General features: G+C 35.9%; 1 protein-coding gene across 1 annotated transcript in view; it reads left to right on the forward strand.

Moving 5' to 3' along the window:
* Nucleotides 1-17,672, forward strand: part of adamts7 (a disintegrin-like and metallopeptidase (reprolysin type) with thrombospondin type 1 motif, 7) — a 133,505-nt gene that overhangs the window by 28,755 nt on the left and 87,078 nt on the right. Inside the window, exons 6-8 of the mRNA XM_079264624.1 lie at nucleotides 224-348; nucleotides 3,511-3,660; nucleotides 6,300-6,443. Coding sequence (XP_079120750.1) covers nucleotides 224-348; nucleotides 3,511-3,660; nucleotides 6,300-6,443 — 419 coding nt within the window. The remainder of the gene's footprint in view (nucleotides 1-223; nucleotides 349-3,510; nucleotides 3,661-6,299; nucleotides 6,444-17,672) is intronic.

A 17,672-nucleotide genomic window follows, 5' to 3' on the forward strand; every position in this document is an offset into this window, starting at 1 on the left:
TATTATAAATATAGTTTTGAACCTTCAAAATGCTTTTTATCAGATGATTGAAGAAGTGAGTCTGTAATTTAGCTGACCTTGAAACATTTTATAGCATTTTCCGTTGAAATGTAGTCATATTTTCTCTTTATTGTGCATCGTTACCAGCCATTAGCTACAACTGATTGATATGTTTGCTGTATGTTCTCCTCCTTCCTATTTATTTGTGATGTGCGGCCATCAGGATGACTTAAAGATTACACACCATGCAGACAACAGCTTGAACAGCTTTTGTAAATGGCAGAAGAAGCTCAATATGAAAGGAGACGAACATCCACTGCACCATGATGTAGCAGTTCTGCTCACAAGGTAAATAAAGACTCAGTTAATCAATAAAAACCACGTATCAGAATGGAGTCAAGCTTCTATTACTTTCTGTCATGCTAGATCAGTGCAGTTAAGCATTTAGGTGGGTCACTTACTCCACAAACTCTCTTTTTGTGTTTTGTTCATCAAGTCTTTGCGGCTTGTCAGCAAATCCTTCATTCATTTCCCTCCACTTCACATGATACATTCGAAGGTCATTTTTTTGTAATAAGTCTGAGTGATTTATGTCATGCTCTGTGACTCATGTCTTTTGAATTCTGTGAAGAAAAGATCTCAACCTTCTTCTTCTGCAAGAGAGAAGTAGTAAGTAACCTTCGCTATATTTTTTTTCTGTTCGTTACTGTATGCAGAACACCGTGCTGTGAGAGTCTAAAACACATTTTTCTTTACTTGTCACCTGTCATGATCGTGCATGTGTATCTCTCGCTCATACATTCAGAGATATTTGCAGTTTTCCCTGTCAAACCTCCGGTGACATGAGTGTTACATCATCATTTTCAAAACACAGAAAAAGAGATTACTTAAAAAATATCAACATAAAGCCAAAACTACTGATATTTAATGTTTATCCTCCTAATTTCCTTCTTTTTTTAAAAATTTAAATTAAAAAAATTTCATCAGAAGCTGAGAGAGACAGGGTTTGATGGCTGATTTCTATAAAACTAATGTTTTAAGAAAGTATTTTTAAACTAAGCTTTTAATCCGAATGGAAACATGAGTCTACCCAACCTTGAAAATTTTGACTTTAAATTACATATTTATTTATCCCTTTAAATATTTGACATGTTATACTAAATATTTTCTAGATATTATGTAGCCTGTCAGTGCAGATTCTCAAATTAAACCTCACCCTGCTTCCAGCTCATTTCTCCTCTGTTGATGCCAATGTTAAACAAGGAAGACTTCATCCACTGCTGAGGCAGTAATGTCTTAACAAAGACAAAAGCTATACTTTTAATGAAGTATTCTTAGAATAGGGGTTGAAACAAGGTTTCAACTCTTCCAACTAAGTCTTGAAAAATAAATTGATGCTAAATCTTCTGCTGGTTGTGTTGCACCCGAAATGAGACATGCCAAATGTTGTGCAAGAACTATTAAACTTTGGATCTACTGAAGTGACAAAATGTTCCTGTATACTGCAGCTCGTCCTTCACTGTTATTTTCCACAGATCTGTGAACACTAAGAGACAATATCTTAACACATATTCATACTGTTGTGGAAAAACAGCCTTAGAGCATCTCTTCCCCAGACAATTGTTGTTGACCCTTGAACTGAAACGGAAACAGCCGCCGAAAGTTTTATTTAATAACTAAGAAAGATTTTGCATAAATTAGACAATAGTTTATTGTTGAGAAAGTTTCAATTGTCTTGTTTTTTATTTTTATTTTTTAACATTTATAACAGTGTTTCACAATCCTGGTCCTTGTGATCTTCTGCCCTGCATATTTTAGATGTTTAGATGTCCTGCACTTTAATACACCTGTCTGAAATGAATGGCTCTTAGCGGTGCTAAAGTTGGAGACACAGTGCAGGGGGTCCTCAGGGCCAGGTCTAAGAAACACTAAAATATATATTTTGAGCATATTTTCTAAATGTTCCTGTTTCCTTGTCATAATGTTTCGTGAACTGAGACATTGCAGTCAGCACTTAATAAACTGAAGGAAGACACTAAAATTACATTCTGTTGACATATTAGTGAGGATTTAACTTTTTAAAATTTATTTTAAAAGGAGACATAAATACAGTTTAGTCTCTCTCTAGTTTAGGTCATTAAGTTTATGGTTTAATGTTGAAGGGTGACCTGTGTTTTCAGTAGATTTCATAGAAATTGCAAAAACATTTCGATGTTTTTCCAGGGCATGTCCCCAGTAAAATAAATCTATGCCCTGGTATAAATATCAGGAGTTACTCTCCAGGAGTGAAGGATAAAATGACAGAGTAGAAGACAATTATCTTAATATGTAAAATCAAATATTTGTAGTTTTCTGGAAATACAAGCTCCAGTTTGCTCTGAATTTGCCATTCACAGTAATTATAGTCTATACATTTAATCTGAAGCCCCTCTAGCCTCCTTTAAAATATGTACATTGGTTTAGTGCACATTTTCAGATGAGTGATATTTGCCAGTAGCCTTCAATGAGCTGACTGCCAGAGGAGGAGAGAAAAACTCATGTCGGGCTACTAAAACAGAAAGAAAAGAAAGGCAGAGAAAATGAAGTGAGAGGCAACTGCTTCCTGATTTCTTAGAAAAAAAAAGAAGTTGGCAGCAAACCTGCAGTAACACCGTTTGAGCTGATATCAGCACCATGTAGATGCGACATGAATGCCCAGTGAATGTTGTAAGTCATGACAAAAACCCAGTTACCAATGTTTTTTGTTTTTTTTAATTTTTTTAATTTTTTTATTTACTTTCTTATTTACTGAAATACAAAGTTTTTTCGTTTCACAGATGCAATGAAACTGCACATGCAGTGAGACAATAAAAGATCTACCTGGATTAAGTGCCAACTCTTCAATTTGAGTTCTCCTCATAGTTAAACAGTAGTGAGAGCAATCATCATTACTGACATAGCGAATAGATGTTAACAGGAAAAGGAGTCCAGATTATATTAAGACAGAAAATAAGCTAGAAAGGGTTCAGTGGAGGATAAAATGATGAGAAATTGCAGAGGAAAGGCAAGCTGAAGGCCATCTTTCTGGTTGAATGACAGGGAACCAACACAGCAAAAAAAAAAAAAAAAAAAAAAAAGCACAAGTAAAGTTTTTTGTAATAGTGCAGCTTCTCTGCTGACAAATAGAGCAGGCATAGTGGTTAGAAAGGTTGGTTAATGGCTTTTCAACTCAAAAATTAAAAAGATTTTATGCGGAGAAAGCTGGAGAAGAAAAAAAGTTCAAAACTAATAGTTCACTGTTTTGCTATGTAAATGTTTAGGTTTTCTTGTTGTCATTTAAAGTCTGTTGTTATAATTTGTCTTTTTTTCATGTTATATGCCCTACAAAGGCATCCCGTCTTCCTTTTCCCTTCATGTCCCAGGTCTTTTATATAGTGGTATTACCTATCTGTGGAATCAATAAATCAATCATTTTTCGTAACTAACAGAAGATGACGTGTCTGATCAACAGTCAGTGTCTGTTTTCCAAAGGAAGGACATCTGTGCCGCCATCAACATGCCTTGTGAGACTCTGGGTCTGTCCCATGTGGCAGGAATGTGTCAGCCCCATCGCAGTTGCAGCATTAATGAAGACACAGGCCTCCCAATGGCCTTCACGGTGGCACACGAGCTGGGACACAAGTAAGGTTTCCCTGCATACACATGCATGATTGCGCAGATACTTAAACAGAATTGAAGAAGATTAGTCAATAAACCAATTTAGTGGCATTGATCCTGAACATGCTTTAGAAAGACAATCATGACGACCTTTGTTACTAATTAGCCCTGTTTATTAGCCTTTCCATGTTTTTTTTTCATGTTCTATTACATATCTGCATTTAGAAACCAAAGCTTTACTTTTTAACTTTGCAACCTTTGTTAAACCAAGTAGTCCAGCTGTGTGTAAAGATAATACAAATTTCTCCTTTTCTATAGTCATGAAGAAGATGATTATGATGATAATAAGCTGATATCAGTTTTTCTTGAACTAGCTGTGCTAGCACGTTTCCTCACATATTCCATGCTACGAGGTTTATTTACTGTTAATTTCATTCCACTTGTTGCACTCTTTTTCATTGTGAGTCTACGTTTTGCACATTTGTTGTGTACTATTAAAAGTTTTAACTTAAACAGACAATTAAAGCATATCAAGGTGATTAAAACATTTTAAATAAGTCTACTTAGAAAGGACTCTATTGTATGTGTTCTTTATTTTCTTAAATAACACTTAAACTGTAAATATTGATAGTGTATGATATTGATATGATATTGCATCCACCTAACTACCAATTAGAATATTATTCTATAGTTTAATTGGTCACATGAAAACTGATGGTCGTTCATCATTAATCTGTTTGCAGATGTGATTCGACAAACTGTTGACAGCATGTCTGACTGCCTAACTTGGTCATTTTATTTTGAACAATCCAGCCGAGCCTGAAGTGTCTAAATACGAATGTGATGCCACTTTCAATACAAAATCTTTGATTAAAAGTTGAAAGGAGCCTGTTTTCCATCATACTGGTGTGGTTTGAATTCTTGTCTGATTGACAGAAGGCCATTATGAATACCAGACTTTAATACCAGAATACTAGAATGAAAAAAATCTTTTAACAAATTCTCCAGAGGGCTGACAGACTGAAAATGTTTTCAGCATATTATATTGCTCAGCTCTACAGAGCAAAAAAAAAAAAAAAAGAAAAAGAAAAAATATAGTATATTGCAATAGTTTGAATAGTAATTTTACAAAAGAAAAAGAAATGTACAGGTTCTGGAGCTTTTGCCAATTTTTCTGATAAATTGGCTCCGTTCAACTCAGGCTGTTGTGTCACCTTCAGATTGATTTGCTTTTATCCAAGAAAGAGTACAGATAGAGTGAAAATGAATTGTCCAGGCAATCAGTTGCTTTAAACAGCAAAGAGAGTGGTGGAGTTTTGCCTTTTCGTTTTTTATTTTTTATTTTTTCCACAGACAGCAGGGTTGACAAGTGCAGCCTAACATTTGATATTTTGGTGTTGATGGTAATGATGATGGTATTTACAATAAAGTTATATGACACAAAGGATTTTTGGTTTCTGTTGTCCAGCAGCATAAAGTATGGACTGAAATGCCATGTCCTAAAACAATAAATAAAACACTGGTCATTAACATTCGTTGTCATATTTATATAAAGTAAAAAAAAACAAAAAACTGGTGAACTCACATGTGTGGCTCGTATGTGCAACTCACATTCAAAGTAGAGCTTACTGGACTGATGGGTATGGGATGAAAATGAACACCTGCAAGGTTGTTCTGGTGACCCTTTTTAACAATTTGCTCCCAGAAATTAACCATAATTATGTGATGGACCTGTTGCCCCAATTATTGCCTAATAGCAGCTCTGATAGGCTTTGCTGCCATCAGTTTCAAGATGAGCAGATATTTTCCCCAAAATATTCTATTTTTAACTATGTATCTGTTCTTTATGTTCCATTATTGGTTTATGACATCTGGAAACATCCACGGTCTGTTTTTTATTTTTGTTTTACACAGTCAACTTGAAACTTCAAAATTCAAAAATCCATTTCTCCGTGGTTATGTGTCTCTTCAGGAAATAACAGCAGAAATTTTCAGTGCTAAAGCAGAGTTAGTTCCAGGCCTGAAGTCATCCTTATCTCAAAAATATGTCTGCTGAGGGTCTAATCTCCTTGTAAAGCTTTTAGAAACATGAAACACATTCATTGTGCTGAGAGAAGAAGTGTGTTTTCTGGCAGTTTCATTTTAAGTTGTATCTTAGAAGAATCTATTAAATAGAGGCATTAAATCAGCTGCTTCACAGAAATGGAGTTTTTCATTTCATCGCTGCTCTTTCAACCTTGAAAATCCATGAGTTATCTCAACCTGTAAAGTCACAAAAGCCTTTTACAAAGACAATAAATGGAAGTCAATTCCCACGAATGGAGAGAGGAAGAAGAAAGCATCTTATGTTTAACTCCGCTCTGCACAACTTCTCTTCTTGACATGACTCTGTGCCTCATGTCTGCTGTTCTAACTGTAAAAGAGATCAATCTTAAACTAGTGGTCTCTAACTCTGGTCCTCGTGAGCTACAGTCCTGCTGGGTTAATCCTTTATGTTCACTCAATGAAATACCTTGAAATTAGACATTTTAACCTAAAATTGTCCTTCTGGTATGGACCATTTCGTCTTTGTTGTAGACTACCTGTATCTTGACTGGTCTGCTGCATCCACTCACGCTATTTGCCCCCTTTTGTGGGATGTCCTTTTGTTTTTTCTGTCACAGCTTTGGGATTCAGCATGATGGCAACGGTAATGACTGTGAACCCATCGGGAAACGGCCTTTCGTCATGTCTCCGCAGCTCCTGTACGGCACGTCCGTGCCCAGATGGTCACGCTGCAGCCGGCAGTATATAACCCGCTTTCTAGAGTGAGTGACTGAACCACTGATGTATGTTCAAGCCTTCGTGCGCTCAACAGGGTTTTAGTGCATCCTTATAAATGTCTCAGAAGTAATCAGTGGCTATACAGCAGGGGTGGGGAAACTCCGGTCCTCCAGGGCCGCAGTCCTGCAAGTGTTAGGAGACTCCTTGCTGCAACACACACAGATCAGGCTTATTGAGCAGACTTGTGCAGAGCTTGACATCAAACTGTACAAATTTGCTAATTGCCCATTGATTTGAGTCAGCTGTATTGCAGCAGAGAAACTCCTAGCAGCTGTCGGACTGTGGCCCTCGAGGACCGGATTTGCCCACCCCTGCTATACAGTGTACATTTAAATTTTACAGTAATTATGGAACTAAAAAAATAAAATGTTCTGGCAGCTTTTACACGTTACATTTAGCCATCTCAAGACATTTGGAGAATCCATGGTACCTTCCAAAATGTGCATATTCTGTTATAAGTGATGATAAAAATAGTGATACCTGTGGTTGTGTTCCTACACTGACATGATGTAGAGGTTTGTTAATATTTTGTTTTACAGAACAAAGGGGAAAAAAAGTTCCTTTTTCTTGAATCAAAGAAGGAGGAAGTTTGAGATCAGGTTATTTGTTTAATTTTTCTATTATAGGTGGCAAAACCTGACATGATCCGACAAGAATGAGCCTCATTAAGTGTCAGAGACAGGAAAAATCCTTGTGTCCTTACTAATTATTCTCGCCATGCAAATCTTGCTGCCGTTGTTACATAAAATTAGGGTTGGCGCATTTTAAAACGGAGCTGCACAAAGCCACTCTGTGTTCAGGGACTTGTATCAACTTTCTTGGCAGTAAGTTCATTTAATGAGCTGCAGTTACTATTTCCCTGGCAGATCACTGAGTTATGGACCGGATTCTGTACCTTACTCTGTCACTTTGAGTAAACGCCTAATTTTTATTAAATAAAAAATGGAGCTGGATTCAAAATTGGTCTTGAAACAAGTCATCTCACCTAGAGAAACTAATTAATCTCTTTACATGTATATGTATTTTTATTTTAACATCAGCCTTATTTTCTTGCTTATTGTCTTTTACGCTTGCCTACTGAGACTTGGGAACTGAGTGAGTTAGTTTATGTGCATTAGTTTATCTTGTCATTATTTGAACTCCAAACCCATGCATAAGTATATTCCTGCATGTTTGTCTATTTTTATGCACATAGCCTACTATGTCTGTGTATGTCAGCTGCTAGCATCAGACTTGATTCTGATTTCACCAGCACAAGTGTTGAGTGTTTGAAATGTTTCAGTGTAGTTGCCCCAGTTTCTCAATTCCAAGCATCTAAATTCCTTTAGTGGGTGTTTTCAGCAACATGAAAGTATGGTAGCTTTTTGTCTCCACTGGGGAGAAAAGAAAACCACAGCATGATATTTACACATGAGAGCTTGACACACAAATGCCATCAGTCTGCGTTTGTGTGGGTCTGAATGATGATAAAGAAGCGGCTGTTCTCAGCACTCAAAGAAACAGTTTACAGATAATTTAAGAAATATCTGCTGGAAAAGACTGCCTCTCTGTTGTGACAAAATAACAATAGCATGCTCAACGCTGGAGCTTGCTGTTGTTCGCATTGGACTGTAGACACACACATTTCAGCTTGTTCACGTGCCTCACGTAATATTCCTCATGCTGAGTCCTGCACATAGACATTTTTAAAGTGGAAGATTTTTTCTGTGGAGTGGGAACGTGCTGTAGAACCACCTAACTAGCAGAGAACCACAGCCTCCATACAGCCAGTCAGAGTTATTGTATGGAAGTGGAATGGGGGAGATTCTCCCAAAAGATGGCACGTCATTCTCCGGCAAGCTAGCCCACTGGTATATTGCACGCATCACCAGTAACACAAGTCCCACAGTGCACTGCTTCAACAATCAAAGGCCTGCAGCTTGTGCTTACGCAGTTCTTATGGAGGCTAATTATGCAAGAGGAAATGATGCAGGTGAGCAGACAAACTCATTCATCTGGAATTATTGAGCAGCAAAGGCTTGAAAATTAACTTCGTACTGAGATGTAAAACACAAGGCGTTAACTTTAATAGAGAGATAATGTTTTAATTTAATCACCACCAGTTAAAGTTTATCTGTAGGAGTCGACCCACAGAAGTCGGTCACATTATAAAGTTTTCGACTTGCTTTAACGAAGCACGTGGCGCGCTGCTGTTAACCTGCAGGCTGGTGATTTTAAACTCGCACACAGTTTTAGTTTGGCATTGATGGGCAGTAAACCGGAGATATGATCATTTAAGTGTGACTGTATAAAAAATATTAAACCGAGTGTTAAAGTGGGATGTCATGGATTGTCAGGCTCTTTACAATATTGTCATTAATTAATTTAATGTTCAATGTTGTTGTTTATAGATAAAAACGGTCGAGTTGTGTTAGTTCCAGGTTCTGGTGGGAAATCTTTTTATTAGAAATGACAATGGAAACCTACAAATAAAACCAAAACAAAACGAACCAAACAGATGTTTCATGTATTTAATGTTTCTATTAGGCATTGACTCATAGGCTGTGTTAGTTAGATTCCAAGTGTGAAAAAAAAGATCATTTTCACTTAGTTTTAATAAATATTGAACTTTGGTCCACTATGTATTTGGGTTTGAAACTCCTGTTTTAGAGCTCTACTGAGCAAAAATTCCATGAAGCATAAAAAAACCGACTAATTAATTGTGTCTGATGTTATTAAACAATAATGATGTACTATAAAAAAAAAAATTATCTGTATGTTTTACTATTTTTAATATTTAAATTAATATTTAAAAAAAAATTGAACTGTTTGTGTTGTATGAATAATGCAGTTAAAAAACAGCTGACTTTTCTTTAGCCTGACATTAGCCTGCGCTACTTTTGATTAATAATTAAATGTTGCAACTAATAATGGGATTAATCTGATTAATTGCAGAAAAGAATGTAAATAACTGAGATTATATATTAATTGTTGCTAACACTGTACAATACATTTTAGTGAGTACTCCAAGTGTAATTGTAATATATATTTCTGTTTTATAGCTTTGAATATGTGAAGCAAGATTCAACTCAGCATTTTATCATGTTATTTATCACACTGACACTTGCATCTTTAAGACTTTAAGATATCAAATGTTGAGTCGCGAAGTGAAATGTCTTGCTGAGATCACTGGTTTTGTTGTAAAACATGCAGTATCATCAGGCCCCAGTTTCTGGGAAACTTGAATGGAAGATAAATAATGCTGAATTTTGTTCCTTGTTCCTTTTTTGTCTTTGTAGGCCTGTCGTTTGACCTCCATGCCCATTTAGCTACTTTAAAACTGTCAGAGATGGACAGATTATTATTTTCTACAGATTTCAGAACTGATAACGCCCCATCTTTCCATTTTTGTGTCTAAATGTCAGCATTTGCCCCAATTTTCCTTGACCTAACACTGCCACTTACTGCAAGACAAGGTTTGCATTGTATGTGGCTTTTTGTCATTCCCACAGGCCCCTCACGCAGCCTCAGACGTTTGATCTGGAGGCGTTATTTTATGTGGAATGTAGGAGGTCTTTCTGAGCTGAGAGCTGATATTATCATATGGTTGGGGTATTTATGAACACACTCATCCTTTAATGTCCAGATTAGAAATTCCAGCGTCAGAATTCCCAAAAAGTCATGAAGGCATCAGCTCATTTACTTGTTGCATACCATGAAAATCAAAGGAGTTACAGTTATGCCATTGCGATATCACTCAAAACGTTGCATCGTTTGTTGAGATATGAGATATATCAGTGTTTATCATGCATAGGTGTACATATTTAGTACAGCTGATAAACTGATGTTTAAGGATGTTCCTGAATAAAATACTTGACAGCAGCATTTTATGCAAGGTCAGATTATACCAGTGGTTCTCAAACATTTACTATCACCCGCCCCCCCTTAAACATTCCCAAGTCCAATGTATAACAATAGTATCGATGTCAACAACAAAGTTGTTTACTAGCAAAGCCAACTGAGATCTCCTAAACAAAATTAACTTGCAAAATAACACAGCAAACTGCATATAAGATCAAGAGGAGATTAAGAGGATGCTCTTTTTGTTAGCTATGTGCTCTTTTCCTGTATTTACAACACCAGCAACGTGAATATCTGTCTCATTAAAGACACTTTAATGAGGACTTTCTTCGCAATAAGCATAAGGTTTGGAAAATACTCTTCCTGTGCTTCACAATAAACATGACCCCAGCACCTGATAAGTAAACACTCATCATGTTAGCAAAACAAACAAAAGGAAAGAAAGAAAAAATGTCCTAATCTCATCCTGGACCCAAGGCTTGTAATATATCCTAACCCCTTGGGACCCAACCTGCAGTTTTATGTCTTTCATAAGGTTATGGTTGCTAAAACATATCCCAGACACTTGTGTTTATACACTGCTTGAAGTAAGTACACACAAACCGAGACATCATAGTGAATGAAACAAAGTAAAGCCACACTGCCGGTCTGTCTCATGCAGTTTTGCAAAGAAGCAACTGGACAGACCGAACCAGAGCAAAGTTGCAGCTTTCGGGAGTTAGATCCAGAATTTGGAAAACCCTCTTAGAACAACGATGTTCGACCTCTTCATTATTAACCTGAGTCACAAAATAGTTCCTTTGCTGTGGAAGACTCCCTGCCTTGTTACCACCTTCAACAAAATGAAAAAAATTGTGTCCTATCCTAAACTACTACAGACGAGTTTCCTCAACATCCCACATGAAGAAGTAAATCCCGTAGGTGTTTGACTCACCTCTATTAATATGTGATTGTTTTTTAGGACTCATTGCAGCTTGTTTATCATATTGGAGGAGGAGCTGAAAATGCCATTATCCATCTTCTTCAGTGAGTTGACTGTAATTTGGATTAGGTTCTTTGATTTTCTCATCTGCTTTTAGTACTATTCAACCTGACTTATTTTGTGAGAAGCTTTTGAAGACATGGGTGGATACTTCCGCAACTGCCTGGGTTTGTGACAACCTAACAGACCACTGTTTGTGTGACTGAAAGGGTGTGTCTGAAAAGATGGTTAAGAGAACCACAAGGGACTGTACTATCACCATTTCTCTTAAAATGGACTTAAAAAAAAAACAACAGAACAGAAATACTCTGATGACCCTGCAGTTATAGGATGCCTCAGTGAAGGACAAAAAAACTGCATCAGAGTCAGAAAATGGCAGTACTTTCACAAGTAGAGAGTTCAGGGGACACAGTTTAATAGGACGGGGAATTCTGCAAGATTTTGCACTTTATTTGGTTTGGTTTGTTTTCACACTGCCAGCCTCCTACACAAAATTCTGCAGTTACAAAAACTCATTGTCTTGTTTATTTGTTCATTTCATTTTGCAATTTTAAAATATAAAGGCAGACTAAATAGCGCAGGGAGAGACAAAACAAAAAGCCACTGTTATATAATAAGCATCCATCAAAAACCTACTAGGATCTGTAAAAAAAAAAAAATGTTGTGGAAAATAAATTTACAACATTCTAACTTGTATAAACAAAGCAGTGCTTGATAAATATATACACACACACACACACACACACACACACACACACACACACACACACACACACACACACACACACACATTACATAACGATGGACATCTAAATTAACTTGGATATATTTCAGTGATTGCAGTTATAAAGAAAAAATTTAGATTACAGACTGGAAAATGAACTGTTTAAATTCCTGACTTGACTTAAATGTCTTGAATTTAGCCAATATATCACTTAGTTCTGGTGGGTTGCAAGTGTGTGAGATAACGGGATAAATTCTAGGAGTAAAGCCCAAGAAATTTTCTGAGAAATATGGAATTTTCTCCTATGTTATCAAAATGTGTAATGAACTATTGAAAGACTTGTCACCATTAAATTCATTCAATTCTGCAGGTTACCCTACAACAGTACTGTGTTAAAAGTAATCTGGTTCATACTATAATTCTATTTTTTTTTTTTTTTAAATGACCGTTCAAGTCTTTTACTGAAATATATTTGTTTTTCTGTTTTAATAGAATCAACATATATATATTTCTATATCTTTTATATATTGAATGATTTATAAGGCTAGAATCTAATATTATTTTCTGTAGAGTTTATTCTTTTTCTGCATGTGTTCTGTATCTCTGGTGTAAACCAAGGCTCACTGTTTTATTTCTTTTACTTTTCTCATTAGACCAGCCAATAGGAAAGAACTCCTCAAACGCAGAGCAAATAACCTTCATGAACCTTTCGTGCGCCAACTCAGCCTCTTCTACTCATACACATCATCCCAGGCGACCATAGAAAGCATGTTATGAAATTTAAGTCTGTTTACTCTGTTCATAACTCTTGTGTAGATCAATATCTTGTTTGATTTCAATAAGCTTCAGATTTGAAAAGTAGAAAATAGGGAATAAATCTGATAACTACAAGGAAGACATCAGACTTTGTCTTTGCTTAGTGCTTGTAAGAATATTGTCAATTAAAGTTACTGAATTATGTTAAACCCTATAATAAAAAGGAATAACTGGAATAAAGGATATAAAATAAATAAATAAATAATTGACAAATTTGTCAAAATGACATGAAAGACTTCTCATACAAACATTATTTGATGGTATAAAGACACTGTTAAGTACAGAAGCGTAGAGCTGTCATCCTCATAAAAAAAGTTTGGGCCTTATTACGTTATAACGTGATAGTTTATAGTAAAAACATGAAACGTATCACGTTATAACGTGATAGTTTATAGTAAACACATGAAATGTATCACGTTATAACGTGATGGTTTATAGTAAAAACATGAAATGTATCACGTTATAACGTGATAAGTTTATTGTAAAAACATGAAACGTATCACGTTATAACGTGATAAGTTTATTGTAAAAACATGAAACGTATCACGTTATAACGTGATAGTTTATAGTAAAAACATGAAATGTATCACGTTATAACGTGATAAGTTTATTGTAAAAACATGAAACGTATCACGTTATAACGTGATAGTTTATAGTAAAAACATGAAACGTATCACGTTATAACGTGATAGTTTATAGTAAAAACATGAAATGTATCACGTTATAACGTGATAGTTTATAGTAAAAACATAAAATGTATCACGTTATAACGTGATAAGTTTATTGTAAAAACATGAAACATATCACGTTATAACGTGATAGTTTATAGTAAAAACATGAAATGTATCACGTTATAACGTGATAGTTTATAGTAAAAACATGAAATGTATCACGTTATAACGTGATAGTTTATAGTAAAAACATGAAATGTATCACGTTATAACGTGATAGTTTATAGTAAAAACATGAAATGTATCACGTTATAACGTGATAGTTTATAGTAAAAACATGAAATGTATCACGTTATAACGTGATAGTTTATAGTAAAAACATGAAACGTATCACGTTATAACGTGATAGTTTATAGTAAAAACATGAAACGTATCACGTTATAACGTGATAGTTTATAGTAAAAACATGAAACGTATCACGTTATAACGTGATAGTTTATAGTAAAAACATGAAACGTATCACGTTATAACGTGATAGTTTATAGTAAAAACATGAAACGTATCACGTTATAACGTGATAGTTTATAGTAAAAACATGAAACGTATCACGTTATAACGTGATAGTTTATAGTAAAAACATGAAACGTATCACGTTATAACGTGATAGTTTATAGTAAAAACATGAAACGTATCACGTTATAACGTGATAGTTTATAGTAAAAACATGAAACGTATCACGTTATAACGTGATAGTTTATAGTAAAAACATGAAATGTATCACGTTATAACGTGATAGTTTATAGTAAAAACATGAAATGTATCACGTTATAACGTGATAGTTTATAGTAAAAACATGAAACGTATCACGTTATAACGTGATAAGTTTATTGTAAAAACATGAAACATGTATCTGAAAACGTGAACTTGGTAATTTTCGACTTTAGATGAGGAAATTGTGTGCGGGGTGGATAGGAGATCACAAATGGCTCATTTACAGGACTTGATAGAGTTTTTCTTCATACTTGGTTGAGACATTGTGAAATTATGGTGCTTTGGAACACTGTTGATCACATTGTAATAAATATGCGTAGTTTTAAAAGGCATGGGTCTGTACAGAAGGAAAAATGAGTCCAATCCCCGTGACGTGGCATCATTTCTAATTGAAACTTGAGCGGCGCGAGAATCGCTATGAATGCAAACATCATCTTAGGTGCATCCAAGTGCCATCTATCCATCCCTCCTCTACCGCTTATCAGGGTTCTTAGGCAGCAGCCTAAGCAGGGAAGCCCAGACTTCCCCCTCCCCAGCCACATTCGCCAACTCTGCAGGGGGGTCCCAAGGCGCTCCCGGGCCAGCAGAGAGATGGAATCCCTCCAGCGTTCAAGTAGTTATACATTTTTACAATAAAACAAATCACGTTATAACGTAACAAGGCCCAAACTTTTTTTTAATGAGGATGACAGCTCTAGGCTTCCGTAGTTAAGTTATAATTGACATTGTTTAATTGTGTTTCATTGTAAAACCTGCATGGCTTTTAAGAATTAGGAGGCGAAAAGAAGGATCAGGATCATATAATGAGAAAACGCATCAGTAACATAAAAGGATTTCACATTTGTGTGGATCAACATTAGAAATGGTAGCGTTCATAAAAAAAAACATTAAAACCGATAATAAAAGATATAAATCTTCAGATTAAAACTAATGATCCAGAGTATGAGATGTTGATTGTACTCTGCATTGTTGTTGTGAATGTGGGTCAATAATCAGTTTGTATTTTACAGGTGTGTAAAATCTCTTCTATTTGTAACTTGCCTCGTTGATGGGAGCAGCTCTTTCCTCTCAGTTGGAGAACCTCAGCAAATCCTCTTGATGCCAGATCCTTGGAGAAGTTGGATTTTTTCCAGTAACAGTGTATTCATTAGTCATGTAAACCTGATAGTTGTGGGTTGTGGTTTTTGGCATGACTTCAGTTTCCTATCCCTGTACACCAGTCCAGTTCCCAGTTCTGATGCTTCCAGCATCAGTTTATCGCTTTTTTTTTTTTTTTTTTAAATTCTTTCAGATTCAGGTGACTTTGCTTCCCCGATTCCTGGACTTCATAAACAACAATATTATTTATTTTATCTAATTTTCTAAGTAGTCCATTTACAGAAAATGATTTCTACAAAGTCTTGTAGAAGTCCTTTTGCTTTTCCAAAATGCCCCACTCTTCTACCATGATGCCATACTCTTCATTGGTCAATGTTAAGCTTTAGGCTTTATTTAACATTGTCTCAGGTCTGGAAGGCCTACTAGGATGTGAGCACAAAGAGCAGAAGAATTAGATCCAAATGTCATTTAAGAACAGATAATAATCTAAATTTGAGCAGATATAGTTGAAAAGGATTTTAGAGATTTCTCAGGATTCTCTACTGCTGCCTTGCCAGGCAGTCTGATAGTGGGTGGTGTTGTCTGAAACAAGCACTGACCCAGAAGAAAAAAGAAGTCAGGCTCTACGGTACAACTCCTGCACAGGTTTCTGAACACAGACAATTCTTTACACCATCAAAACAACTCAGGAAAAAAGAGGCTTTTTGATGCCAGCAGCAGCACAAAATTATACAGGAGGTCCCAAGCAGGCATCTCCACATAAAGTCATTATGCATCTATATGGTAATGTTGTCATAATCATGACTGTAGATTTTTACTTTTGGGGTTATTTAACAATAAAAGCTCAAGAGAATTAATTTATTGATCTCCATATTTTCAAGATATTTAAAATAACTGTAAAATATTTTATATTAGTGTGTAGAATAAAATATTATTTTGTTTTCCTGTTGTTTCAGTCTTTCCAAGTTACTGACATTTTTGTCTACACATTTGTACACACGCCACGTCTGCCTGTAGGAGAAAATAGTTTTCTTATGCTTGACATCGTTTGGGGTAAAACTTGATGTTCGCAGGAGCATCTAGCCCTGCGATGGACTGGCGACCTGTCCAGGGTATACCCTGCAACTCGACCAATGATTGCTGGGATTGGCTCCAGCTTCCACATGACTCTTAACTGGACTAAGTGAATAAATTGATGAATTGAATGGAGCATCTAATTTCTCTCAGGTTTCGCAGTCATTGTAAATAACTGAATCTATTCTAATTGGCTGTAAACAAGCCAATGCTGACTTTGCTGAGCTGCAGCCTTCGGACAGTCCAAACATGTCATTCATTATGATAACCGCTTATTCCAATGAAGGGTCATGGGGAAGCTGGAGCCTATTCAGGCAGTCTTTGGGCGAAAGGCAGGACAGCTCGCCAGTCCATCACAGGGCGCCAAACATATGTCATTTCACCAAACTATGTTTTCACTGAACAACTTTTTTCACATTGTTAGTGACATATTATTGGTGGAAAAGTTGCTATAGAGACTCTCTGAAGATTAAAAGGATTAGTCTGTTGGTGACTCAGGGATCCCTTAATGCTGATAGGACTGCACACTGAACTTTTAAATTGGATAGAAAGTGCTCTGCAAACTGCAACTATTAGTCTCACAGCTGCTCTAGTTTTACTCTGCTCTCCAGCTGGTGGCAGCAGGTTGATGACCGTGTAACTCAACTCAACTGATCATGAAGCATTCGTGCTTTGTTTTTCATTCAGCATTATTTAAACCCTTTTGTTTAGTGATGAAAGTTCTGTCTTCCTTTCAGTCATTAACAGGAAATACAAATTATTTCAGCACAGTTAATTGTTTGTAAAAGTTCCTGCTTAAATTGTGTGAGAGTGTGTGTCCTGCCTATGGCTGCCAAATGCCATGAATATAAGTTAATTAAACAGTAAATGGACAGAAAAACGTACCTGCTTTGCATTTCCATGTTTGAGGAGTCCTTCTTTAATCAATACAGAACACAACCTTGTGTTATATTGAATGAAATTTGAAAACCCAGTTATCCAGTAATTAATTTTCCTGGAGGAGCCAATTATGATTAAAAAAAAAAAAAAAGTATTCACCCTGGTATTCACATAATTGAAAACACAGACTTTGTTTGCATATTGATTGGCATGTAGTGAAGGATTGGGGATGAGAATTGGTTCTATAATTAAGTTATACATGCCTTGAGTTTGATTTTTACATGCAGATAGTCAAAGGCACTACAAGGCTGTCTTTGTGAGGGTGTAGCAAAGCTAAAAGTTGATCAGAACTTGGCTA

The sequence above is a fragment of the Telmatherina bonti genome, assembly GCF_933228915.1.
Source record: "Telmatherina bonti genome assembly, chromosome: 1".
NCBI classification, from domain to species: Eukaryota; Metazoa; Chordata; class Actinopteri; order Atheriniformes; family Telmatherinidae; genus Telmatherina; species Telmatherina bonti.